General features: G+C 45.6%; 1 protein-coding gene across 1 annotated transcript in view; it reads right to left on the bottom strand.

The window, feature by feature from the left end:
• The window catches only part of LOC126260655 (skin secretory protein xP2-like), a 33810-nt gene extending 6841 nt beyond the window's left edge, over positions 1-26969 (bottom strand). The window contains exon 1 of the mRNA XM_049957991.1: positions 26787-26969. Coding sequence (XP_049813948.1) covers positions 26787-26969 — 183 coding nt within the window. The remainder of the gene's footprint in view (positions 1-26786) is intronic.
• Between the last annotated feature and the right edge of the window lie 586 nt (positions 26970-27555).

Below are 27555 nucleotides of genomic sequence, written 5' to 3'. Positions count from 1 at the left end.
CTCTTGATGAACTGTGGTATCGTGTTGAAGCTGCATGGGCAGCTGTACCTGTACACGCCATCCAGGCTCTGTTTGACTCAATGCCCAGGCGTATCAAGGCCGTTATTAGGGCCAGAGGTGGTTGTTCTGGGTACTGATTTATCAGGATCTGTGTACCCAAATTGCGTGAAAATGTAATCACATGTCAGTTCTAGTATAATATATTTGTCCAATGAATACCCGTTTATCATCTGCATCTCTTCTTGGTGTAGCAATTTTAATGGCCAGTAGTGTAAATATGTATTGCAAGGCCATTTCCTTTGCCATCACGAACATAAACGTGAAGACTGTCCGAGAGAGCCGGGTGCAGCTCGTGCTAGTGCGTACCCTAATAGAGCGCGCTGCTGCTCCCGCAGTTGCACAGGACGATTGTCACTCGCAGCCGGACAAAGAGGCCAGCCTGCCCTACACGTCAGGTGGGGCGGGAGCCGGCAGCGGCAAAACACGGCGCCAGCCTGTGATTTACGTCCCGCTTCGCTCCTTAACTGCTGCCCCAGTCATTCGTCATACCTCAGCGTAGCTCTTACTCTCGCATTAAAGCAGTGTCCAGCATCGGTGAGCCAGCAGAGTCATTAGCAATTATCAAGCGACGTTGGAGGTAGCGTCGTTCGTGCCGCATCTAAATGGCGGCTCGGCCATAAATCAGGACCGCGTTCTGCAGTAGATGCTGGCGGCAGCTGCCAAACTGTCTCTCAGCCTCTCGGCAGCTGACAGGGCTGTTAGATGGTGCGTCATATTCCTCCTCTCCGTAAAAACTAGTCGTATCCTCTGTTTAAACGTATATTCATGAGAGTTGACTTAAACGTAATTAATGTTCGAACTCTCTGGCTAATGCTGGATTTGTGGGTTCTAGAAAGGTACTACCGTGGCTGGTTAGCCATTTCCCGTATACCACCTGCAGACGATGTTTATTCGTACCAAACGTGTGACTGCAATCACTTTCGTTTTATTATGCACCAGCTGCTGTGTTCGGCGTCACCTGGGATGTTAAATACCTGCCATACAAAGTGATTAGCCCTGTGCCTTGGTACAGCAAATGCAAGCTGCGTGGAAGACTACAGTCGCATAAAATGGAAGAGCATATTTGAATCACTGGATGTCAACAGAAAGCGACGAATGAATACTTTGGTTTTCACCTGTATGAAAATATAATTTGTTGCGCCATCTGTTGTTACATTGTGCGATAAGTATCTCATTGAGTTTTTGGACAATTCGTCTCCCATTGTTTCAACTCAGTTTTCACTGTTTACAGTAGGGTTGTGTTTGAGCACGACTCGAACTGTTCGGACAGATTACGTCACAGTCCGATAAATCTCGGGTTCTGTTCGATCTTTTGATGAGACGGCGATCTAGTGGCTTTTGTTGGTACTATATCCACGACCTGCCTCAGCGTCAGTATGGCGCTGTGGATTTTAATAATAAGATTTAAGTGACGAAGCGACCATATGTCGCGCGTAGTGGGGTGGGGCTCGGCGCTGGACCGTAGCAACAAGCGTCAGCGTGGGAAATATACATGACGGGGAGTACCGCCATCTTGGCACCAAAGTCACCGATTTTGTTTATATATATTTAATAATTAAAGTTATTCATGACAACATGAATACTAAGAGGAGCCGTCCGCAGCTCGTGGTCGTGCGGTAGCGTTCTCGCTTCCCGCACCCGGGTTCCCTGGTTCGATGCCCGGCGGAGTCAGGGATTTTCTCTGCCTCGTGATGACTGGGTGTTGTGTGATGTCCTTAGGTTAGGCCGGTATTACACTAGCAAATTTCTTTGTCAAAGATTTGATCAAAGATGTGATCCAATATTCCGTCCAATATATTTGACAAAGATCTTTGACGTAGCGCTAGAAGGGGTATTACACTGTCATCAAATTTTTCGTCAAAGTTCAAGATGGCTGACAACAACTTGTTATTAACCTCAGCAGTTGTACGTACCCCAATTGCATTGTGTGCACATGCGGAAAAGAAGTGGGGGAAAAAATGGAACCATACATACGAGGTTGACAGTCTTAAAAGTCCTGGGATTACAACTTGATAATTAACAAATCTGTATTTGCAATTCGGGTGTTAGCAGACATAGGCAACATAAAAATGAAAGAGCTTGCATACTTTGCCTACTTTCATTCCATAATGTCATATGGGATAATATTTTGGGATAAATCTTGAAGTCAAACAAAAGTTTTCAGAATCCAAAAGCGTGTAATACGTATTATTTGTGGAGTAAATTCACAGACGTCCTGCAGAAACCTCTTCAAAGAATTGGGTATACTAACTACTGCCTCTCAGTATATTTACTTCTTAATGAAATTTGTCGTAAATAATATATCTCTTTTTCCAACAAACAACTCAGTTCATACATACAATACCAGGAACAAAAATGATCTGCACAAGGACTTAAAAGCACTTACTTTAGTTCAAAAATGGGTCCACTACTCAGGAACACTCATCTTCAATAATTTGCAGGAAACATAAAAAATTTAGTTAGAAATAAAGATCAGTTTAAAAGGAGCCTGAAAGACTTACTACTGGCCAACTCCTTCTAATCCATTGGCGAAATTTTTAATAGAAACAAATGATGTATTGTATTTATTCCTACTATTAGTATTGTTATTTCAGCTTTAAAAAAATCGACGTGTTCCACATCCACGAGGATCTCCTCAGCACGGATCTATGGAACGAAAATCTAATCTAATCTGGGTGAAGCCGTGGGTTTTACGACGACACGATAAAAGCATTCAACAAAACTTGTTACGTGAGCTTACAGTGGAAGACGTCAAGTCGTACATCAATTATTTAAGAATGGATGAGCATACATTTCTCTATGTGCTCAATGACGTGTATCCTCATATCACAAAGCACAATATTCATTTAAGAACTGCTACATCTTCAGAAGACAGGCTCACTGTAACACTCCGATTCCTTGACACAGGAGAGGGTTAGGTTAGGTTAGGTTAGGTCAGGTCAGGTCTCCAATCTTCTTAATCTATTTTGTATTCAGGGTGCCTCACGTTGTAAAGCGCCTCATCAGCTTCAGACATCTCTATTAATTTTGTAGTTGTCGGCACAAAAAATGGTTCAAATGGCTCTGAGCACTATGGGACTCAACTGCTGTGGTCATTAGTCCCCTAGAACTTAGAACTACTTAAACCTAACTAACCTAAGGACATCACACACATCCATGCCCGAGGCAGGATTCGAACCTGCGACCGTAGCAGTCACACGGTTCCGGACTGCGCGCCTAGAACCGCGAGACCACCGCGGCCGGCAGTTGTCGGCACACACCAACTGTATTTACCGGCAATGGTTTTAAAAACACTACAGACGACAGAATGCTGCAGCGATGCTAGCGCTCCATGTGGTAACATGTCACATTGCAGTGAACAGAAGACAAGCGGTTTCTTTGATCAAATATACGGCGAGGCCCTAGATTTGATCAAATATTGGACGACATTTGACAAAGTCCCTATTACACTATCAAATATCTTTGACAAAGTTATTGGACAAAGATATTGGACAAAGAAATTTGATAGTGTAATACCGGCCTTAGTTAGGTTTAAGTAGTTCTAAGTTCTAGGGGACTGATGACCATACATGGTAAGTCCCATAGTGCTCAGAGCCATTTGAACTAAGAGGAGCTTCTGGATGTTTAATACTATTTATCATAATTTTGCCTCGTTAAAATTCACACCCGTTCATTAGCAAATGCATATTTTAGTAAGTACGAACTTGATCGGAAATCCAAGAACTATAAAGAAACTAGTAAGAGATACAGACTGCGCGCCATAGTCGGCAGTCGGCATTAAGAGCTCTTCCTGTCTTGTTCGATGGTAGCCATGCTCTCGGTTACGAGTATTTCGTGACATGAGTGTTTCATTATTGATCTGATAGGAATAAGAGTGATATTACGGCATCATGAATGTTAATTTCGAGTAAATAGATACCCCATAGTTGATCGACAGCAACTTCAGATAATTAGCTTCCACCGACAGAGACATCCAATGCGCCAATGAAGAATCTGCACGGGACGACATTTACGAGAGCTGCACCGCGCACAGGTAGGAGGAAATCCGACGACACGACCCACCAAGGCGGATCAAGGAAGGTCCGACTTACACTCGCAAATTCCGGTTGGAAATGCTGACCAGTCATACTGTACGTCACATATACCACCCTCTACGGACACGCGGCTAAGCTGAGCAATAACAGTATCAGTTTAGAAGCGAGGGGATCTTGCACGGATCACCAAGGAGGAGTTGTGCGACATAAACGACGGTTGGTAGGAGTGTTTCTACAACTTAAATATTAAGTCTATTCAAACTTCAGGCCAGTTGCATAAGAGCGGCGCTCGTGACGCCACTATGAGGATACGTATGAGGTTTGCTTTAAATACACGGTATAACGGTCGTGAGCCTTAGTTATCTTTGAGATTGGACGTGGTGAGTTGACGTTAGTCAGGAATGTCTTCAAGGCTACGAAGACGTAACTATCAACACCTCACTGATCTTGAACGAGATGGAGAAGCTGGATGTTCCTTCTGCGATACTGCAGAAAGACTTGGCAGGAGTGGAACCACTGTACACGATAGGTCGCAGAGGTGGTCACGAGAAATGTACCGTCGCAAGAAGACTGGGCGCCGGAAGGCCATGTGGCTTCAGGAATGGAGCACCATCGTGTTCTGCAGACAGGTCTGGCGCATCGTGCAGCATTTGCAGCAGCAATCTGAGCACAACAAACTGTCATAAATTGATCACTTTGAGGAAAGTTCTGAGCCAGACGCCCTGTAGCGTGCATTCCACTGATCGCAAACCACCGCCATTTGCGATTACATTGATACCAAGGAAGAACTCATTTGAAGGCAAGATGGAGGTCTGTTGAGTTTTCTGATGAAAGCTGGTTCTGCCTTGGTGTCAGTGATGCCCGTATGTTGGTTACAAGGAGGCCTGTTGAGAGCCTGCAAACAACCTGTCTGCGTGCTAGACGAACTGGACCTGGAGTTATGGTCTGGAGAGCGATTTCGTATGACAGCAAGAGTACGCTCGTGGTTACCCCACACACCCCGACAGTTTGGTGATTCGACCTGTTGTGCTGCCATTCATGAACAGCATTCAAAAAAAATGGTTCAAATGGCTCTGAGCACTATGGGACTTACCATGTATGGTCATCAGTCCCCTAGAACTTAGAACTACTTAAACCTAACTAACCTAAGGACATCACACACATCCATGCCCGAGGCAGGATTCGAACTTGCGACCGTAGCGGTCGCGTGGTTCCAGACTGTAGCGCCTAGAACCGCTCGGCCACCCCGGCCGGCTGAACAGCATTCCTTGGGGTGTTTTCCAACAGGATAACGCACGCCCGCATACTGCTGTTGTAACCCAATATGCTCTGCAGGGTGTCGACATGTGCCTTGGCCTGTTCGGACACCAGATCTGTCTTCAGTCGAGCACTTAGGAGGCATCATCAGATGACAACTCTAGTCTCATCCACAAACAGCATTAATCGTCCCTGAATAGATCGACCAAGTACAACCGGCACCTGCACAACACAGTGCTCGCCCGTTTGCATGCTTGCATTCAGCATTCTGGCGGCTACACAGGTTATTAATGAACCAGCATTTCACGTTTTCAATGATTTATCTCGCAGTTACATTAACCTTTGAACTTGTGACATTAACCACTTAAAAATGTTAGTTATACAAATGTATCCTCCGAAATTTATTACATGTAGAAATTTCAAGCATATCGGCCAAGAATTAACTTTTCGAGACGTTTGGTAATATACACTCCTGGAAATGGAAAAAAGAACACATTGACACCGGTGTGTCAGACCCACCATACTTGCTCCGGACACTGCGAGAGGGCTGTACAAGCAATGATCACACGCACAGCACAGCGGACACACCAGGAACCGCGGTGTTGGCCGTCGAATGGCGCTAGCTGCGCAGCATTTGTGCACCGCCGCCGTCAGTGTCAGCCAGTTTGCCGTGGCATACGGAGCTCCATCGCAGTCTTTAACACTGGTAGCATGCCGCGACAGCGTGGACGTGAACCGTATGTGCAGTTGACGGACTTTGAGCGAGGGCGTATAGTGGGCATGCGGGAGGCCGGGTGGACGTACCGCCGAATTGCTCAACACGTGGGGCGTGAGGTCTCCACAGTATATCGATGTTGTCGCCAGTGGTCGGCGGAAGGTGCACGTGCCCGTCGACCTGGGACCGGACCGCAGCGACGCACGGATGCACGCCAAGACCGTAGGATCCTACGCAGTGCCGTAGGGGACCGCACCGCCACTTCCCAGCAAATTAGGGACACTGTTGCTCCTGGGGTATCGGCGAGGACCATTCGCAACCGTTTCCATGAAGCTGGGCTACGATCCCGCACACCGTTAGGCCGTCTTCCGCTCACGCCCCAACATCGTGCAGCCCGCCTCCAGTGGTGTCGCGACAGGCGTGAATGGAGGGACGAATGGAGACGTGTCGTCTTCAGCGATGAGAGTCGCTTCTGCCTTGGTGCCAATGATGGTCGTATGCGTGTTTGGCGCCGTGCAGGTGAGCGCCACAACCAGGACTGCATACGACCGAGGCACACAGGGCCAACACCCGGCATCATGGTGTGGGGAGCGATCTCCTACACTGGCCGTACACCACTGGTGATCGTCTAGGGGACACTCAATAGTGCACGGTACATCCAAACCGTCATCGAACCCATCGTTCTACCATTCCTAGACCGGCAAGGGAACTTGCTGTTCCAACAGGACAATGCACGTCCGCATGTATCCCGTGCCACCCAACGTGCTCTAGAAGGTGTAAGTCAACTACCCTGGCCAGCAAGATCTCCGGATCTGTCCCCCATTGAGCATGTTTGGGACTGGATGAAGCGTCGTCTCACGCGGTCTGCACGTCCAGCACGAACGCTGGTCCAACTGAGGCGCCAGGTGGAAATGGCATGGCAAGCCGTTCCACAGGACTACATCCAGCATCTCTACGATCGTCTCCATGGGAGAATAGCAGCCTGCATTGCTGCGAAAGGTGGATATACACTGTACTAGTGCCGACATTGTGCATGCTCTGTTGCCTGTGTCTATGTGCCTGTGGTTCTGTCAGTGTGATAATGTGATGTATCTGACCCCAGGAATGTGTCAATAAAGTTTCCCCTTCCTGGGACAATGAATTCACGGTGTTCTTATTTCAATTTCCAGGAGTGTACATTATAAAGTACAGCGTAGGCTGCATTGTAGTACGCCAATCACATCGTGATTACGAGCAACATAGAGTTCAAACTTGCATCTCGGGATGTGCAACAGCGGCGCGTTTCGTTTATTTCAAACGTCAACTTCACTTTGCAATTTCTCGGGAGGTAATTGACGTATTGCGTTGCAACCAACACCATTATTTTTGTGGTTTTTCGTATTATTGATTGCGTAAGAAGTAGTACCTGGTTTCCATTAAAAAATTGTAAGTTTGCGTTGAAAATAATATTTGCTTACGTTTTAGAACGTCTCATAATACTTTCTTTCATGAGACCGTGCCTTACGTTCATTCCCGTGAAAGTCTTTTTTCAATATCTATTGTTGTTCCAGAGACATTTGCGCTCAAACGTTTAAGTTCCCCAAAATTGTCCATCTACACACGCAGAGCAATTTCATTTGTATACGTTTAGGAAACGACTAAAAATAGTACACGAGCTTTGCTAATTGGACTGGAAAGCAACCGACGACAGAAATAAAGAAGTAAAATGCAGACACAACATAAAGAAAAGCTTTTCTGTAAATGAGGAACGCGTTAACACTGAATATAAATTTAAGTAGTATATTATTAAGTCTTTTTCTGACAGAATATATCCTGGGACTTAAGAGAACAGTTAATTTGCTAATAGATGGATATATTGTAGAGAAGAGTGAATATCAGTATGTTCAAGTTAATTTCAAAAAAGCCTTTGGCAGTTTTAATAGACACTATTTGTGGCAGACTATGACAGAATTCGACAGCCACAAAAAAATTAGAAATGAAACCAAAATATATACAAAAAATGTAGCGTTCCTCGCCAAAATTAAAAATTTCATTGTAGATGGCAGCAATATACAATCCAGTGTCAAAAAGGGAAGTTCCCTTCACCCTAGTGTCAGAGAAAAATGAATACACATCTCAGACAACTAAAATGAGGGCACAAAATTATAAAAACAATATTACAATACAAACTAAAACTGTTCAAATATATGGTTTAGGAAACAATAAAAGAGAAAGTCCCCCATTCGGATTTCCGGGCGGGGACTACTCAGGAGGACGTCGTTATCAGGAGAAAGAAAACTGGCGTTCTACGGATCGGAGCGTGGAATGTCAGATCCCTTAATCGGGCAGGTATGTTAGAAAATTTAAAAAGGGAAATGGATAGGTTTAAGTTGGATATAGTAAGAATTAGTGAAGTTCGATGGCAGGAGGAACAAGACTTCTGGTCAGGTGAATACAGGGTTATAAATACAAAATCAAATAGGGGTAATGCAGGAGTAGGTTTAATAATGAATAAAACAATAGGAATGCGGGTAAGCTACCACAAACAGCACAGCGAACGCATTGTTGTGGCCTAGATACACACGAAGCCCACGCCTACAACAGTAGTATAAGTCTATATGCCAACTAGCTCTGCAGATGACGAAGAAATTGAAGAAATATATGATGAAATAAAAGAAATTATTCAGATAGTGAAGGGAGACGAAAATTTAATAGTCATGGGTGACTGGAATTTGGTAGTAGGAAAAGGGAGAGAAAGAAACGTAGTAGGTGAATATGGATGGGGGGTAAGAAATAAATGAGGAAGCCGCCTGGTGGAATTTTGCACAGAGCACAACTTAATCATAGCTAACACTTGGTTCAAGAATCATAAAAGAAGGTTGTATACATGGAAGAAGCTTGGAGATACTAAAAGGTATCAGATAGATTATATAATGGTAAGACAGAGATTTAGGAACCAGGTTTTAAATTGTAAGGCATTTCCAGGGGCAGATGTGGACTCTGACCACAATCTAATGGTTATGAACTGTAGATTAAAACTGAAAAAACTGCAAAAAGGTGGGAATTTAAGGAGATGGGACCTGGATAAACTGACTAAACCAGAGGATGTACAGAGTTTCAGGGAGAGCATAAGGGAACAATTGACAAAAATGGGGGAAAGAAATACAGTAGAAGAAGAATGGGTAGCTTTGAGGGATGAAGTAGTGAAGGCAGCAGAGGATCAAGAAGGTAATAAGACGAGGGCTAGTAGAAATCCTTGGGTGACAGAAGAAATATTGAATTTAATTGACGAGAGGAGAAAATATAAAAATGCAGTAAAAGAAGCAGGCAAAAAGGAAAACAAACGTCTCAAAAATGTGATCGATAGGAAGTGCAAAATGGCTAAGCAGGCATGGCTAGAGGACAAATGTAAGGATGTAGAGGCTTATCTCACTAGGGGTAAGATAGATACTGCATACAGGAAAATTAAAGAGACCTTTGGAGAAAAGAGAACGACTTGTATGAATATCAAGAGCTCAGATGGGAACCCAGTTCTAAGCAAAGAAGGGAAAGCAGAAAGGTGGAAGGAGTATACAGGGTGCTACAAAAAGGTACGGCCAAACTTTCAGGAAACATTCCTCACACACAAAGAAAGAAAATATGTTATGTGGACATGTGTTCAAAATGGTTCAAATGGCTCTGAGCACTATGTGACTTAACGTCTAAGGTCATCAGTCCCCTAGAACTTAGAACTACTTAAACCTAACTAACCTAAGAACATCACACACGCCCATGCCCGAGGCAGGATTCGAACCTGCGACCGTAGCGGTCGCGCGGTTCCAGACTAGCGCCTTTAACCGCTTGGCCACCTCGGCCGGCTGGACATGTGTCCGGAAACGCTTACTTTCCATGTTAGAGCTCATTTTATTACTTCTCTTCAAATCACATTAATCATGGAATGGAAACACACAGCAACAGAACGTACCATCGTGACTTCAAACACTTTGTTACAGGAAATGTTCAAAATGTCCTCCTTTAGCGAGGATACATACATCCACCCTCCGTCGCATGGAATCCCTGATGCGCTGATGCAGCCCTGGAGAATGGCGTATTGTACCACAGCCGTCCACAATACGAGCACGAAGAGCCTCTTCATTTCGTACCGGGGTTGCGTAGATAAGAGCTTTCAAATGCCCCCATAAATGAAAGTCAAGAGGCTTGAGGTCAGGAGAGCGTGGAGGCCATGGAATTGGTCCGCCTCTATCAAACCATCGGTCACCGAATCTGTTGTTGAGAAGCGTACGAACACTTCGACTGAAATGTGCAGGAGCTCCATCGTGCATGAACCACATGTTGTGTCGTACTTGTAAAGGCACATGTTCTAACAGCACAGGTAGAGTATCCCGTATGAAATCATGATAACGTGCATCATTGAGCGTAGGTGGAAGAACAAACTAAAATGAGCTCTAACATGGAAATTAAGCGTTTCCGGATACATGTCCACAAAACATCTTTTCTTTATTTGTGTGTGAGGAATGTTTCCTGAAAGTTTGGCCGTACCTTTTTGTAACACCCTGTATAGAGGGTCTATACAAGGGCGATGTACTTGAGGGCAATGTCATAGAAATGGAAGAGGATGTAGATGAAGATGAAATGGGAGATATGATACTGCGTGAAGAGTTTGATAGAGCACTGAAAGACCTAAGTCGAAACACGGCCCCGGAAGTAGGCAACATTCCATCAGAACTACTGACAGCCTCGAGAGAGCCAGTCCTGACAAGACTCTACCATCTGGTGAGCAAAATGTATGAGACAAGCGAAATACCCTTAGACTTCAAGAAGAATATAATAATTCCAATCCCAAAGAAAGGAGGCGTTGACAGATGTGAAAATTACCGAACTATCAGTTTAATAAGTCATGGGTGCAAAATACTAACGCGAATTCTTTACAGACGAATGGAAAAACTGGTAGAAGCCGACCTTGGGGAAGAACAGTTTGGATTCTGTAGAAATATGGGAACACGCGAGGCAATACTTACCTTACGACTTATTTTAGAAGCTACATTAAGAAAAGGCAAACCTACGTTTCTTGCATTTGTAGACTTAGAGAAAGCTTTTGACAATGTTGACTGGAATACTCTCTTTCAAATTCTGGAGGTGGCAGGGGTAAAATACAGGGAGCGAAAGGCTATTTACAATTTGTACAGAAACCAGATGGCAGTTATAAGAGTCGAGGGGCATGAAAGGAAAGCAGTGGTTGGGAAGGGAGTGAGACAGGGTTGTAGCCTCTCCCCGATGTTGTTCAATCTGTATATTGAACAAGCAGTAAAGGAAACAAAAGAAAAATTCGGAGTAGGTATTAAAATCCATGGAGAAGAAATAAAAACTTTGACGTTCGCCGATGACATTGTAATTCTGTCAGAGACAGCAAAGGACCTGGAAGAGCAGTTGAATGGAATGAACAGTGTCTTGAAAGGAGGATATAAGATGAACATCAACAAAAGCAAAACGACGATAATGGAATGTAGTCGAATTATGTCGGGCGATGCTGAGGGAATTAGATTAGGAAATGAGACACTTAAAGTAGTAAATGAGTTTTGCTATTTGGGGAGCAAAATAACTGATGATGGTCGAAGTAGAGAGGATATAAAATGTAGACTGGCAATGGCAAGGAAAGCGTTTCTGAAGAAGAGAAATTTGTTAACATCGAGTATAGATTTGAGTGTCAGGAAGTCGTTTCTGAAAGTATATGTATGGAGTGTAGCCATGTATGGAAGTGAAACATGGACGATAACTAGTTTGGACAAGAAGAGAAAAGAAGCTTTCGAAATGTGGTGCTATAGAAGAATGCTGAAGATTAGATGGGTAGATCACATAACTATTGAGGAGGTACTGAATAGGATTGGGGAGAAGAGGAGTTTGTGGCACAACTTGACTAGAAGAAGGGATCGGTTGGTAGGACATGTTCTGAGGCATCAAGGGATCACCAATTTAGTATTGGAGGGCAGCGTGGAGGGTAAAAATCGTAGAGGGAGAGCAAGAGATGAATACACTAAGCAGATTCAGAGGGATGTAGGCCGCAGTACGTACTGGGAGATGAAGAAGCTTGCACAGGATAAAGTACCGTGGAGAGCTGCACCAAACCAGTCTCAGGACTGAAGACCAAAACAACAACAAACGAGAAATTACAGGTCTCATGCAGCAGGTGATCGAATCCCTCAGATGTATTTGTTTTTAATTAAATGCCAAAAAAACTAAATATTTTATGTTCAACTGTACTCCCAAAGATTACGGAAGGCCAGCTTGAAACATATGTACACGTAAACGAATTTAAATATCCGAGAATCTTCTTTTATATATTGCAAATAAGGTAAGAGGTTAAATTTAAAAAAAGGATTCAAAACAGGAAATGAAACATGTTATAACCTGCCAAATACTTTAAACAGCAAAACCAAACTACGTGTCTATAATGGACGATGATAAGTTTCCGTACGAAGGCCTCACCACCCTCTTGCCAAAATGTCGGTGCTTACAGAACCGTATCGGAGTCGCGCTGGGTTGCATATAAGCTGCAGCTACGCCCCCAAAAGGAAACTTATATAAGTCACTTACGTTCTTACACGTCCTTGTGAAATGCGGGCTCTGACAACAAAAGATGAAAATATCATGAGGATATGTGAGGGTACAACACTAGAAAAGTCTTGGAGCAATAAAATAGGATTCTGTAGTGTACAAAGCCTAACCTGGCAAAAAAATTACTGAACTAGCTGACACTGTAGGCAAATTAGGTACACGGGTTATGAGATGAGATAGTAAAAAACAGATGCATCGAGATTGTGGCAGAAAAAATCCCGCAAGAACGAAGATCGCCAGGACGAGGGAGAAGGAGATTTTAGATGATATGGAAAGAGACTTATTTTCTTAATAGGTAGTGAAAGAGACTATTACAAAAAAGGAGGGTCCTCGCACAGCGGTCTCTCACTGCATTTGCACTGTCGAAATATAGGTGGTCGCCGTCACCCCGCTGCACTCCCGTAAGTTGTTTCAGTATTTTACGCGCCAAGAGAAAACTCGAGTTTCATACTCAGTTTAGGATTATCTATCGTCTTGTACAATGGTTAGGTGCTCCATGTATTTATTAGTTCGTTGCACACATACTTCAAATACTTAATGATTTCATTCAACTGCCTTTTAACTGATGTGTAAGCTAGTCTTTTAACCGGCACTGAGACAATACAGCCCGCCAAATAACTATCGGTATTGCCTACATTTTTATCGGCACCGTTATTGAAACCGACTTCCTCGTCTTCGAATAATCGTGATTTGAGCACAAAGGTATGTCATTATCTGTTTCGACACTACTGGCCATGAAAATTGCTACACCAAGAAGAAATGCAGATGATAAACGGGTATTCATTGGACAAATATAAAATACTAGAACTGACATGTGATTACATTTTCAGACAGTTTGGGTGCATAGATCCAGAGAAATCAGTACCCAGAACAACCACCTCTGGCCATAATAACGGTCTTGATATGCCTGGGCATTAAAGCAAACAGAGCTTGTATGGCGTGTACAGGTACAGCTGCCCATGCAGCTTCAACACGATACCACAGTTCATCAAGGGTAGTGACTGGCGTATTGTGACGAACCAGTTGCTCGCCCACCATTGACCAGACGTTTTCATTTGGTGAGAGATCTGGAGAATGTGCTGGCCAGGGCAGCAGTCGATCATTTTCTGTATCCACAAAGGCCCGTACAGGACCTGCAACATGCGGTCGTGCATTATCCTGCTGAAATGTAGGGTTTCGCAGGGATCGAATGAAGGGTAGAGCCACGGGTCGTAACACATCTGAAATGTAACGTCCACTGTTCAAAGTGCCGTCAATGCGAACAAGAGGTGACCGAGACGTGTAACCAATGGCGCCCCATACCGTAACGCCGGGTGACACGCCAGTATGGCGATGACGAATATACGCTTCCAATGTGCGTTCACCGCTATGTCGCCAAACACGGATGCGACCATCATGATGCTGTAAACAAAACCTGGATTCATCCGAAAAAATGACGTTTTGCCATTCGTGCACCCAGGTTCGTCGTTGAGTACACCATCGCAGGCGCTCCTCTCTGCGATGCAGCGTCAAGGGTAGCCGCAGCCATGGTCTCCGAGCTGATAGTCCATGCTGCTGCAAACGTCGTCGAACAGTTCGTGCAGATGGTTGTTGCCTTGCAAACGTCCCCATCTGTTGACTCAGGGATCGAGACGTGGCTGCACGATCCGTTACAGCCATGCGGATAAGATGCCTGTCATCTCGACTGCTGGTGATACGAGGCCGTTGGGATCCAGCACGGCGTTCCGTATTACCCTCCTGAACCCACCGATTCCATATTCTGCTAACAGTCATTGGATATCGACCAAAGCGAGCAGCAATGTCTCGATACGATAAACCGCAATCGCGATGGGTTATAATCCGACCTTTATCAAAGCCGGAAACGTGATGGTACGCATTTTTTCTCCTTACACGGGGCATCACAACAACGTTTCACCAGGCAACGCCGGTCAATTGCTGTTTGTGTATGAGAAATCGGTTGGAAACTTTCCTCATGTCAGCACGTTGTAGGTGTCGCCACCGGCGCCAACCTTGTGTGAATGCTCTGAAAAGCTAATCATTTGTATATCACATCATCTTCTTCATGTCGGTTAAATTTCGCGTCTGTAGCACGTCATCTTCGTGGTGTATCTATTTTAATGGCCAGTAGTGTATCATGGGATCAGTACCTGCCTATACTAAGATTCCGCCTATGTAGGTAGATCTTTACGCCGTGTCTTACAAATATTGTACGACACACGCTACGGGCAGTAATATAGCTAGGAGACGGCACAGTGTGACTAAATGCCTATTGGCTTCATGGAAGGCATGCATAAGGCTTGACAGTTCATTTCCTTTCCTTAATTCCCTTCTTAATCTTCTGTGTTCATGTGTGAGTGGTGTCGTAAGCAAGGATAAGTGGGCGATTATGTTTGGAGAGCAAATGTCGTAACGGAGCAATGTGAAGGCGATTCGCTTCGGTTGCCGGACTGGAGCGCGCAGTTTCCGTACGTGGCAGTAGCGAGGATGTCTGCCCGCTGGAGTCGTAGAGGCGCGACCCGCATCGATTCGGTCTGCAGTCCCACCGGGGACAAAGGCTGCCTACCTGTAAAGGCGGGACCGCGCTGTTTGCAGGCACCGCTCCCATGAATAAATGGAATGGGAGCCCGGCTACGCTGCCACACAGGTGCTGGGAGTGTAACCTTCAGCTTGTACGGGTTAGCTTTCGACATAATCTATCGCCTTGCTGCTCCACTAAAACAAGGAGAGGACTACCGATGTTGAACGCACACTATGTACTGTTTAGCTACGCCAGTCGGACGGCCATAATGTTAAGTTTACAGGCTGGAGGGGCGGTCGTTGTTCGAGAAACGCTCGGTGAAAGGAGGCGGCGGCTACCAGTCCCTCAGAGAAAGGAAACGCAAGTTTTAGTGATGTGCATTGTGCTCTAGAGAGGAAAGTACGGTTTAACGTCACGTTGGCGATGGTGTTATTGGAGACGAAGCACAGACTGGACAAAGATGGGGCTGGAAATCGGCCGGAAAAACTAAATGTGTATTTTAAGTATTAATGTAACTTCCGCTGCCAGTTACTTTTGACTCCTCTTTGTTTATTTACAATGCACAACTACACTGTCCAGTCACACTGATGTGACCAACTGTCAATAGCCTGAATAACCACCTTTTGCAGCGCGGCCCGCTGCTAGATATGAAGAAAGAGCGTCAATGGGGCTCTGAAAGGGTCTGACAGGGATGTGGAGCCATGATGACTCTAGCGCCGTGACCAGCTGCGATAGGTTTCTAGGCTGAGAATCTACAGCGTGAACAACCCGATCGAGGTGGTTCGACTTATTCTCGATTGGGTTTTAATCTGGGGAATTTGGTAGCCTTGGAGTACGGTAAACTCGCCCAACTGTTCTTCGACTCGTGCTCGTACACTGATGTCTGTGTGACAAGTTGCATTGTCCTGTTGGTCGACGTCGTCGTGCCGAGGAAACACAAACCGCATGTATGGGTGGACATGATCCGCGAGGAGAGATGCACACTTGTTTTGATCCACTGTGCCTTCCAGAATGACAAGGTCACACAGGGAATGCCACGAAAAACATTCACCAGACCATATTGCTCCCTCCTGCGGCCTGGAATCTTCGTACGACTGTTGCAGGGTCTTTGTTCAAAAATGGTTCAAATGACTCTGAGCACTATGGGACTAAACATGTGAGGTCATCAGTCCCCTAGAAGTTAGAACTACTGAAACCTAACTAACCTAAGGAAATCACACACATCCATGCCCGAGGCAGGATTCGAACCTGCGACTGTAGCAGCCGCGTGGTTCCGGACTGAAGCATCTAGAACCGAGGTGTTTGTTTTTGGACGTTTCACACCGTACACTCTGTCATCTGGAAAGGCCACCTGTACCCACATAGTGGACGTCCAGCTGAGTGCAAATGCCAGCCCTCGTCGTCGATAAACAGCAGTCAGTATGGGTGCAAGAAACAGTCGCCTCAACGGTCGTTAAGGAGACATTGTTGGCAGTATATGTGTGTTTGCAGATGGGGATATTCATCCGCCATACAGCTGTTAAAATTAATGCTGAAACCTGCAGCTGTCATTTATTTTGTACAATTCGCTACTAGTTTCGGTCAGTGAGCATTACCGAGCTTAGCTGGCATAAACGGCACGGAAGCTATACCATAATTTGAACAAAAGTAATTTGCTCTTTTAAGCCCACCATAGTACGTAAAAAATTTCTCACCATAATAACTGTGTACGATAATTTTCGTCAAGAAGCAAGTCCACATCGACAGCTAGTAACACAGTGTTTTACAGCAAGTAATACAGTGCGAAAGTAGCTGCCGATGTGGGCTTGCTTCTCGACGAAAATTATCGTACACAGTTATTATTTACGTACTATGGTGGGCTTAAAAGAGAAAATTACTTTTGTCTATGCCACCTACGCTTGATAATGGTCATTGACCGAAACTACTAGCGAACTGTGCAAAATAAATAACAGCTGGAAGTTTTAGCCATGAATTTTAACATTGTTGGTAGTCTCTTGGATTATCTGGCCAATTAGTTGCTCAACAACTGCACGTCTGTTCGCTCGTACACACTCCGCAGCCGTCGTTCGACCCTGTCATCTACGGCCACGGTGTACCACAGTTGCCTCGGTGCCAGTTCTAGATAGCATCATTTCGCTATGCGCGATATATTTAACCATTCCAACGCGCGAACAAGTTTTAAAATTCAGTAGTTTCGGAAATGTTTCCTGAAGATCATATTGCCTTTTTGACGTCAGATAAATCGCTCCGTTTCCGCATTACGGCAACGACTGCACTGTTTTTCCGCCTCCCCCCCTTCCCCCCACACGCTTGTATACACTCCACTACTGCCACGTACGGATACTGCGCGCTCCAGTCCAGCAACCGAAGCGATATCGCCTTCACATTCCTCCATTATGACATCTGCTCTACAAATTAATAACAGTTCAGTTGTCTTTACGCACGACACCACTCAAACATAACCACAAAAGGATGAGAAAGGAATTAAGGAAAAGAAATGAACTTTCAGGTCTTACGCACGCCTTCCGTGAAGCCAATACGCATTTACTTACACACTGCCATCAGCTAGCTATATTACTGCCCGTAGCTGGTTCGTACAATATTTGCAAGGGACTACGTAAAGACCTACCTACTTAGGAGGTATCTTAGTACACTCCTGGAAATGGAAAAAAGAACACATTGACACCGGTGTGTCAGACCCACCATACTTGCTCCGGACACTGCGAGAGGGCTGTACAAGCAATGATCACACGCACGGCACAGCGGACACACCAGGAACCGCGGTGTTGGCCGTCGAATGGCGCTAGCTGCGCAGCATTTGTGCACCGCCGCCGTCAGTGTCAGCCAGTTTGCCGTGGCATACGGAGCTCCATCGCAGTCTTTAACACTGGTAACATGCCGCGACAGCGTGGACGTGAACCGTATGTGCAGTTGACGGACTTTGAGCGAGGGCGTATAGTGGGCATGCGGGAGGCCGGGTGGACGTACCGCCGAATTGCTCAACACGTGGGGCGTGAGGTCTCCACAGTACATCGATGTTGTCGCCAGTGGTCGGCGGAAGGTGCACGTGCCCGTCGACCTGGGACCGGACCGCAGCGACGCACGGATGCACGCCAAGACCGTAGGATCCTACGCAGTGCCGTAGGGGACCGCACCGCCACTTCCCAGCAAATTAGGGACACTGTTGCTCCTGGGGTATCGGCGAGGACCATTCGCAACCGTCTCCATGAAGCTGGGCTACGGTCCCGCACACCGTTAGGCCGTCTTCCGCTCACGCCCCAACATCGTGCAGCCCGCCTCCAGTGGTGTCGCGACAGGCGTGAATGGAGGGACGAATGGAGACGTGTCGTCTTCAGCGATGAGAGTCGCTTCTGCCTTGGTGCCAATGATGGTCGTATGCGTATTTGGCGCCGTGCAGGTGAGCGCCACAATCAGGACTGCATACGACCGAGGCACACAGGGCCAACACCCGGCATCATGGTGTGGGGAGCGATCTCCTACACTGGCCGTACACCACTGGTGATCGTCGAGGGGACACTGAATAGTGCACGGTACATCCAAACCGTCATCGAACCCATCGTTCTACCATTCCTAGACCGGCAAGGGAACTTGCTGTTCCAACAGGACAATGCACGTCCGCATGTATCCCGTGCCACCCAACGTGCTCTACAAGGTGTAAGTCAACTACCCTGGCCAGCAAGATCTCCGGATCTGTCCCCCATTGAGCATGTTTGGGACTGGATGAAGCGTCGTCTCACGCGGTCTGCACGTCCAGCACGAACGCTGGTCCAACTGAGGCGCCAGGTGGAAATGGCATGGCAAGCCGTTCCACAGGACTACATCCAGCATCTCTACGATCGTCTCCATGGGAGAATAGCAGTCTGCATTGCTGCGAAAGGTGGATATACACTGTACTAGTGCCGACATTGTGCATGCTCTGTTGCCTGTGTCTATGTGCCTGTGGTTCTGTCAGTGTGATCATGTGATGTATCTGACCCCAGGAATGTGTCAATAAAGTTTCCCCTTCCTGGGACAATGAATTCACGGTGTTGTTATTTCAATTTCCAGGGTGTATATGCAGGTACTCCTCCCATGATAGAAGCAGCTCACATACCTTTGTGCTGAAATAACTATTACACGAAGACGAGGAAGTCGGTTTCAATAACGGTGCCGAGAAAAATGTTGGCAGTACTAGTAGTTATATGGTGGGCTACAGTTTCTCAATGCCGGTTAAAAGACTAGCGTACACAACAGTTGAAAAGATATTTTAACACAACATTTTAATTATGTGTGTAATGAACCAGTGACTACAGAGAGCACCTAACCATTACACAGACGGTAGATAATTCTGAACTAGTATGGAACTTGTGTTTTGTCTCGGCGTGTAAAACAGTCAAACAACTTACGGGAATGCATACCGGGTGATGTCTGCGACAACCGCAGATATTTCGACAAGGCAAATGCAGTGAGAGACGACGTGTGAGAAAATTTAATGACTGCGAGTGCTCCCATCCACCCTCTGTGAGTGGTTATTGCACGTTGATGTCGAATATAGGCGGCGGTCACATTAATGTGACTGGACTGTGTAGTTTCAAGTAGGTAATCACTCACCTTCAGATGTTCAGAATATGCGCTTTATGTGCACTGCCTGAAAGAAGAACTGAAGCACCCAGAAGGGAGAGGGCAGAACTAAAAAAACTCTGGTGATGTTATCTGAGTGACTACAATATCGAGTCACAGTTACAAGGATCTTGCCAGTATGAGCTCACTTGGAAATTTGACATTGCACCTCCTCTGGTCTGGACGCGCTGATGCACTTATGGAGTTGGGAAAGGTGTCTTAAAGCCGTTTTATCGTCTCCTGAGGCTAAAGGGCCCACACATGTTGCAACAGGACCTTGATATCCTGGACAATGGCACTGAGACGGAGTTGACGTCTGACCTGGTCCCACATACGTTCCATCGGAAACAGACCTGAGGATCTTACTCTCCACAGGAGTACCTCATCATCACGCAGACAGTTCGTAGAGACACGTGCCATGTTGAAAAATGGCACTACGATATTGTCGAATGAGAGGTAACACATGAGGGCGCAGGATGCCAATGACGCACCGTTGTGTTTCCTCTATCACTACCTACCGTGACCTTCAGTTGTACCCGAGGCCAGCAGGAACACTGTTCTGCCTTTCCAAACCGTTGCAAGAATGAGACCTCTCGGTAGGTTGCCATCGACGACGACGACATGACCATTACTGAAGACAATGCGACGCCATTCACCAGCAACCAATGTTTCCCTGTTACGGCTCAACTGCAAAAGCAGCCGTGTGTGTTGTGGTGTTAACGGCAACCTACACGTGGGACGATAATTCTACATCTACATTTATACTCCGAACGCCACCCAACGGTGTGTGGCGGAGGGCACTTTACGTGTCACTGTCATTACCTCCCTTTCCTGTTCCAGTCGCGTATGGTTCGCGGGAAGAACGACTGCCAGAAAGCCTCCGTGCGCGCTCGAATCTCTCTAATTTTACATTCGTGATCTCCTCGGGAGGTATAAGTAGAGGGAAGCAATATATTCGATACCTCATCCAGAAACGCACCGTCTCGAAACCTGGACAGCAAGCTACACAGCGATGCAGAGCGCCTCTCTTGCAGAGTCTGCCACTTGAGTTTGCTAAACATCTACGTAACGATATCACGCTTACCACATAACCCTGTGACGAAACGCGCTGCTGTTCTTTGGATCTTCTCTATCTCCTCCGTCAACCCGACCTGGTACGGATCCCACACTGATGAGCAATACTCAAGTATAGATCGAACGAGTGTTTTGTAAGCCACCTCCTTTGTTGATGAACTACATTTTCCAAGGACTCTCCCAAAGAATCTCAACCTGGCACTCGCCTTACCAACAATTAATTTCATATGATCATTCCACTTCAAATCGTTCCATATGCATACTCCCAGATATTTTACAGAAGTAACTGCTACCAGTGTTTGTTCCGCTACCATTTAATCATACAATAAAGGATCCTTCTTTCTATGTATTCGCAATACATTCAAATGGTTCAAATGGCTCTGAGCACTATGCGACTTAACTTCTGAGGTCATCAGTCGCCTAGAACTTAGAACTAATTAAACCTAACTAACCTAAGGACATCACACACATCCATGCCCGAGGCAGGATTCGAACCTGCGACCGTAGTGGTCACGCGCGCAATACATTACCTTTGCCTATGTTAAGGGCAGTTGCCACTCCCTGCACCAACTGCCTATCCGCTGCAGATCTTCCTGCATTTCGCTGCAATTTTCTAATGCTACAACTTCTCTGTATACTACAGCATCATCCACGAAAAGCCGCATGGAACTTCCGACACAATCTACTAGGTCATTTATATACAGTATATTGTGAAAAGCAATGATCCCATAACACTCCCCTGTGGCACGCCAGAGGTTACTTTATCGTCTGTAGACGTCTCTCCATTGAGAAAAACTCTTCAATCTAACCGCACAACTGGTCTGATATTCCGTAGGCTATTACTTTGTTTCCCTTCTCCGCTGCTGCTAGTCCTCCACCAATGGTTCGGGATGACACAGAACGTTTCATTACAATTCTCAAACGGCAGGTGCGGTGAAGTCACGGTTTTACGATGTAATTGTTGCACGATGCTCCAATCCCACCTTGTGGTAATCGACGGCCAATACGCCTGGCCTCACGTTCCAAGCAGTCCAACATCGGGCAACTGTTGCAATGCCCAGCAACTCTGGTTGTTGCGGTTCATGATACATACTGCGTGATGTCGTTTGACAATTCCGAAGTGGGTCATATTAGCTAATCGGAAATGAAATTAAATAAACTGTTTATTCGAAATGAAAAACACTCCTCACGCTGGAAAATGGATTATTTCCAGAAATATATAGCAACTGTTGGACGAAATAACTAGAATACTACTGCAGAAGGAAATATACACATTATGGAAGCACGACGTAGAAACTGAGCAAGGAAATGTCCCCTTTTGTAGAAGCAAAACAGGTCAGTGGACGATTGGGGAGTCATGATTTAGGTCTGCCTCAGATGCGTGTAAATAAATACATTGTTTGAAGCAGTAATAGCGTAACGGAAGGCGGAGAGAGCGGTGATGATGTTCGGCACTGAATTAAATTTCACCGCTCGGAGGCAGTAACGCGGATTACTTCTGCCGCCTATCGCACTAACACGTGCCACTTCTCGGAAGCAGATGAAGAACGGCAAACAGTCACGCACAGTTATCTCCGGAAATAAAGTGCTAGAAAGAACTTCCGACGAAAAACGCCGCATCCTACGGCGGCTAATAAGCGAGGGAGATAAGGGCGCGCCGTTCCTGGAAGCGGCCGTGACCGCCGTAATTGGAGAGCGGCTCCGGCCGACGCGTGTTGCAGCGCGGCGGGTTATGACGCCGGTTTTTCCGCCGCGCTATCAATGCCTGCGATGAGCGTTTCGGTTGTCTAAGGAAGGAGGATATACGTTTGAAGTCCTGTCGACGGCGATGTCATTAGACAGACCACAGTCTCGGTTGGGGAAGGAAAATGGCTCTATCCTTTGCCCGGCATTCCTGTTCAGCGATTTAGGGAAACTGCAGAACTTAAGCTGATGGCCACAATACAGCTGAACATTACGCCTCCCATATCGCACCCCGGTGAGAACAGCGAAGCAAATAAAAAATGCAACACTTGAGAAAACTCGACCTAAAGAATTAATTCCACAAAACGTATTGAGATAGTATAAGCTTGTTTTTAATTTTAAGTAAGTATTGTTGCCAGTAAATTCCATTACATTTTTAGTGCACTCTGGGCATATTAAATACTGTACCGTTTCACTCGCTTCTGTTGCACGAAGTCGAGCATACAAATGGACGCTCGTCATTCAATAAATATGAGCCTTTTTGAACTTTAAAGATGAGACCTTATTTAATGCCTATTCCAATCGCACTCAGTGTCTATTATACTGCAGACTTCCGTGAAGTACTATATTCTATATGAAATATTGAGGAATATGACTTTTAGTTACTCCTTAATGCTTGAAGGGAACGAAATTTCCTACCATGCACCAAATTAGTGGACAGTAATTTACACATTAAGGAGCAATTGAAACTAAACGCTTTTAGTAATAATAATAATAATAATAATAATAATAATAATAATAATAATAATAATAATCAAACCTAGGAATTTTACAATTAGGACAATGTCAAGCATGGGCACGTAAGAAATGTGGTCAGCAAAAAGTACACAAAAAGGGTTGGAAAAATTCTGAGATTCAAACTAAATCATGTTAATACCATCAAGGCACTCAATACCTGGGTCATTCCCTTGGTCAGACACGCTGTAAGCATTTTCGACTGTACACAAGTATAGCTGCATAACATGGACAGGAAAAACAAGGAAACTCATGAGAGTTCAGCCTGTACTTCCCTCGCGGTGATGGACGACATGCTGTACTTGCACAGAACAGCAGGCTGTACAGAACTCTTACAAGTGAGCAGTGATAGGGAGATGATAAGCATACATTGACAGACTATGTGAAAGACATCAAAGAATCAGCTCTGACTAAAATGAACAACAGTAATCCTCTCATGGTATAGCAAACTAAGAATCAATACAGGACAGCTGTACGCCAGTGCCAGACTGAGAGTTGCGCCACAAAGCATCGCATGGGCAGTTTTTGGAGAAGATTGAAGGCAATACAGATAAAGAAACAATCTGGTCTTGTCTGACCAAGCAATCCTAAGGAAGGAAACTGAAAGACTTATTTTTGCTGCACAGCAACAAGCCATCAGAACGCCATCAAGAAATCAGCAAAAGACTCAAAGTGTACGCTCTGCTAACAAGCTGGAGAAAAAACTGACCATATCTTAACTGGTGCAAAAATAGCTCGCAGACTGATTACAAGCAGAGATACAATGATGTGTCACGAATAGTCATCTGCAATCTATGTCAAACTTAGTATCTGCGTGTGGTAAGAAACTGATGGGACCATAAGCCAGAAACAGTTGTCGAAAACGGACATGCCAAATGGGACTTCTGACTTCAGACAGGTCGAATGCTGGAACACAAGCACACCAGACATCACATTTGTGGAGACAAAGAAATTGTGGATCATTGACACTGCCATCCCATGTGATAGCAGAATCGATGAGAAACAAATAATTTGGAAAATACTAAGACTTCAAAATCAAACTACAGCGACTGTGGCGTAAACCAGTGAAAGTGGTTCCAATGGCCCTCGGCTCACTGGAAACAGTGCCGTAAGGTCTTAATGGGCACTTGAAAACCATTGTCATCGATAAAATTCCAAATACAAATGCAACAACCAATTCACTGGGATCTGCAAGAATTATCCGCCGACACATCACGCAGTCCTAGACGCTTTGAAAGTGTCCGACTAGTGAAAAAATACGAAATCCAGGATAGTGAACTCATTTGTTGTCATAAGAATAAGAATAATATAAAGTACCCCGTGCTGGTTCAGTTTCACCCAAATGAACATTAGTTATATCCAGTTTATCGATAAAACATGGTCAACACTAAACATTTTCAAGAGAAAATATTACACCAAGCTGGTATCCGTAAGGTCAATATGTAGCATACGAAAAATAAGTGACAAGGGGGAAGGAAGAATATGCTGTAACGATCTGATGGCTAGGAAGTTCAATGGAGGAAGAATACATTCTGTGAGTATACAAGGATAGATCAAAATTAATGTGACAGTAAGAACAGGAACGCTGAATTTTGCGGACGACACGACGCGGCTCATTTGTAAACAAGATTTAGAAGACATGTCGAGAGGAATGGACAGCATACTGAGCACAGGAAATGCTCACAGGTGAACACAGGAAAGACGAAAGCGAGGAAGAACAGTAAAAAGGAGGACCACTAGCTTTATTTCAAAACTGGCAAACAGAATTAGACGAGATGCAAGAAAGGTATCGGAGATACAGTGACACAGGCCAAGCAAGCTTTCTTCAATAAAAGTGCTATTGGCACCTGATATTGGTTAGGGAAGAAGTTGCTGAAAGTGTACGTCTGGAAAAATGACTTAATTACTTTTCAACTGGCCTCAGAAGGATTGAGTGCAGCCTGCTTGCCAACAGCGCTCGGTAGAGCCGGACGTTCACCCATCCAAGTGTGACGCAACCTCGACAGCGCTTAACGTCGGTGATCCGACGGGAACAGGTGTTATCACTACGGCAAGACTATTGGCATCTAGAAATGAGAGGAATAAACTGGAAGCATTTGAAATGTGGTGCTATCAAACAGGGTTAAAAACTGAGTGGACGAATGCGTACAAAGCACCGTCAGCTGCAACATATGTAAATGCCTACAACTGTTTCCACTATACATGTAATCCAATACAGACACGTTAGGTTTTTTTACTGTCGAAAAAACATCCAAAGCGGCGCTAAATTTTCAAATATTCTTGTGCAGTGCACGAGCGGGCGTCATGCTGCTGATGAAAATATTAGTGTAATCGTAAACACTGGTCGTGGGCGTGATACTCCGAAACTAGTTACGGCACTGAAATAAAAGCTTTTTTGGAAGTATTTGTGGCTGGATGCGTTATCAACGGCCGCGGAGTTCACGAGATCCATCATGAAAACAATGAAGAGGGACGGAACATTGGTCGTGTCCTTTTCAATCGAACTATCAGGATATTCGGCTAAAGCGAAATAAGCAGACCATGGAAATGAGCCTGAAATTTATTTTACCATACTTCCCTTGTGAACTTCAGCAGTCACCCACCGTTCGACAAGGCGTCGAAAGCCTGCAGCATAGAATTCTTTTGACAGCGTTCGAATCTAACGAGTGGCATATCGGGACATAACAGGTTTATTTGGTTCCTTAAATAGCTGCAGCCCACAAGACCGATGTGTCCAAATTCCCTAGACTGGATAACCAATGTGGCAAAGACGTTTGTGACTTTTTCTTGTCCTTTGTGGAATTCCTGTATCCAACTAAACACATATTACCTTGAAATACGGTTACAACAGTACGTGGGACGAATTTCACAATGGACGTGCTCTGTGGACAGTCCGTCGGTTCGCAAAAGTGGCGTTGTTCCAGTCGGATACATACCCGTAGCTCATCTGCCATCTTAAGCTGATTGCAGATCAGTAACCAATTACCGCGGAACGCTTTGTATTGGCTACTGTCCACGCGACGTCTGCTGCCACCTTCTAGATACGTATAGGCGCCAAATTTAAAGCGATATGCGGTACTCTGTCTCTTGCGACTTATTTATTGACTCATTTTCGTGCGAATCGGGATAGCCTGGGAGGTCTGAACTCCGCTCCTTCCGAATAGAAGTTCAGAACCTTAACCATTGCGTCACCTCGATCAGCTGTTTAAACTGGCACATGGCTCATACATATGTTGCTACTGGAAGGATCGATGGACAATCGTAACATGTGCGGTAACGTATAAACTGCACTTGGACGAACTGGTCTGGTTTCCATAGGCACCGTGCTGATATTACGCTCCTTTCGCGAACGACGAAAGGGGACGCAGTAACACAGAGGGTCGCCCGGTTTGGTAAGGTGTGGCCGTTGAGTTACCTCGTCTCGCTGCAATTGCGTTACCTGAGCCAACTGACATTTTTCACCGTTAATTGGAAAGCCCGGTCCGTCCAGAAGTGGCACGGAGCTGCAAATATAATTACCGGCGGCCCGTGTAGAAGGCGAGGCGCAAGGACGCGAGCGCGCCCAGGCGCCCGGCGGGGAATTTAAAGCTGGCGCGCAAGTTGGCGCCAGTAACTTGCCCATCTAATCACGCAGGTAGCCGGGTGGCCGGGCAGCCGCGCGCCGGCTAATGGATTACTGCGGGCCCGCTCATTGTTGTGAGTTGTGCGGACTCTTTGCGGGGTAACGCGGTGCCATTCTCGTGAGCCAGTATCGCGTCCGGTAACTCTGCGCGGACCTTCTACCCCTGCATACAAATGAGAGCGCGCACTGCGCCCCTGCGAAATGAGTACAAGCCAGCACGTGCCGCACTTACTCTAGTTTGCTGCTGTGCAACACTACCAGCATCAGTCAAAATCAACGGCACCGTTCTAGGCGCTTCAGTCTGGAACCGCGCGAGCGCTACGGTCGCACGTTCGAATCCTGCCTCGGGCATGGATGTGTGTGATGTCCTTAGGTTAGTTAGGTTTAAGTAGTTCTAAGTTCTAGGGGACTGATGACCTTAGATGTTAAGTCCCATAGTGCTCAGAGCCATTTAAACCAATTTTTTTCAACGGCACCAGCTGACCGAATTTCCGTAATGATAATATTCGAAAAAAAAAGAAAAAAAAAGTTGTGGAATAATCCTGGACTTCCCTAAATGTAACCTCCACTATGCTGCGGAGTGTCT

The sequence above is a fragment of the Schistocerca nitens genome, chromosome 5 (assembly GCF_023898315.1).
Source record: "Schistocerca nitens isolate TAMUIC-IGC-003100 chromosome 5, iqSchNite1.1, whole genome shotgun sequence".
Lineage (NCBI taxonomy): Eukaryota > Metazoa > Arthropoda > Insecta > Orthoptera > Acrididae > Schistocerca > Schistocerca nitens.
The sequence above is the reverse complement of the archived record's forward strand: the minus strand, read 5'-3'. Positions and strand labels throughout refer to the sequence as shown.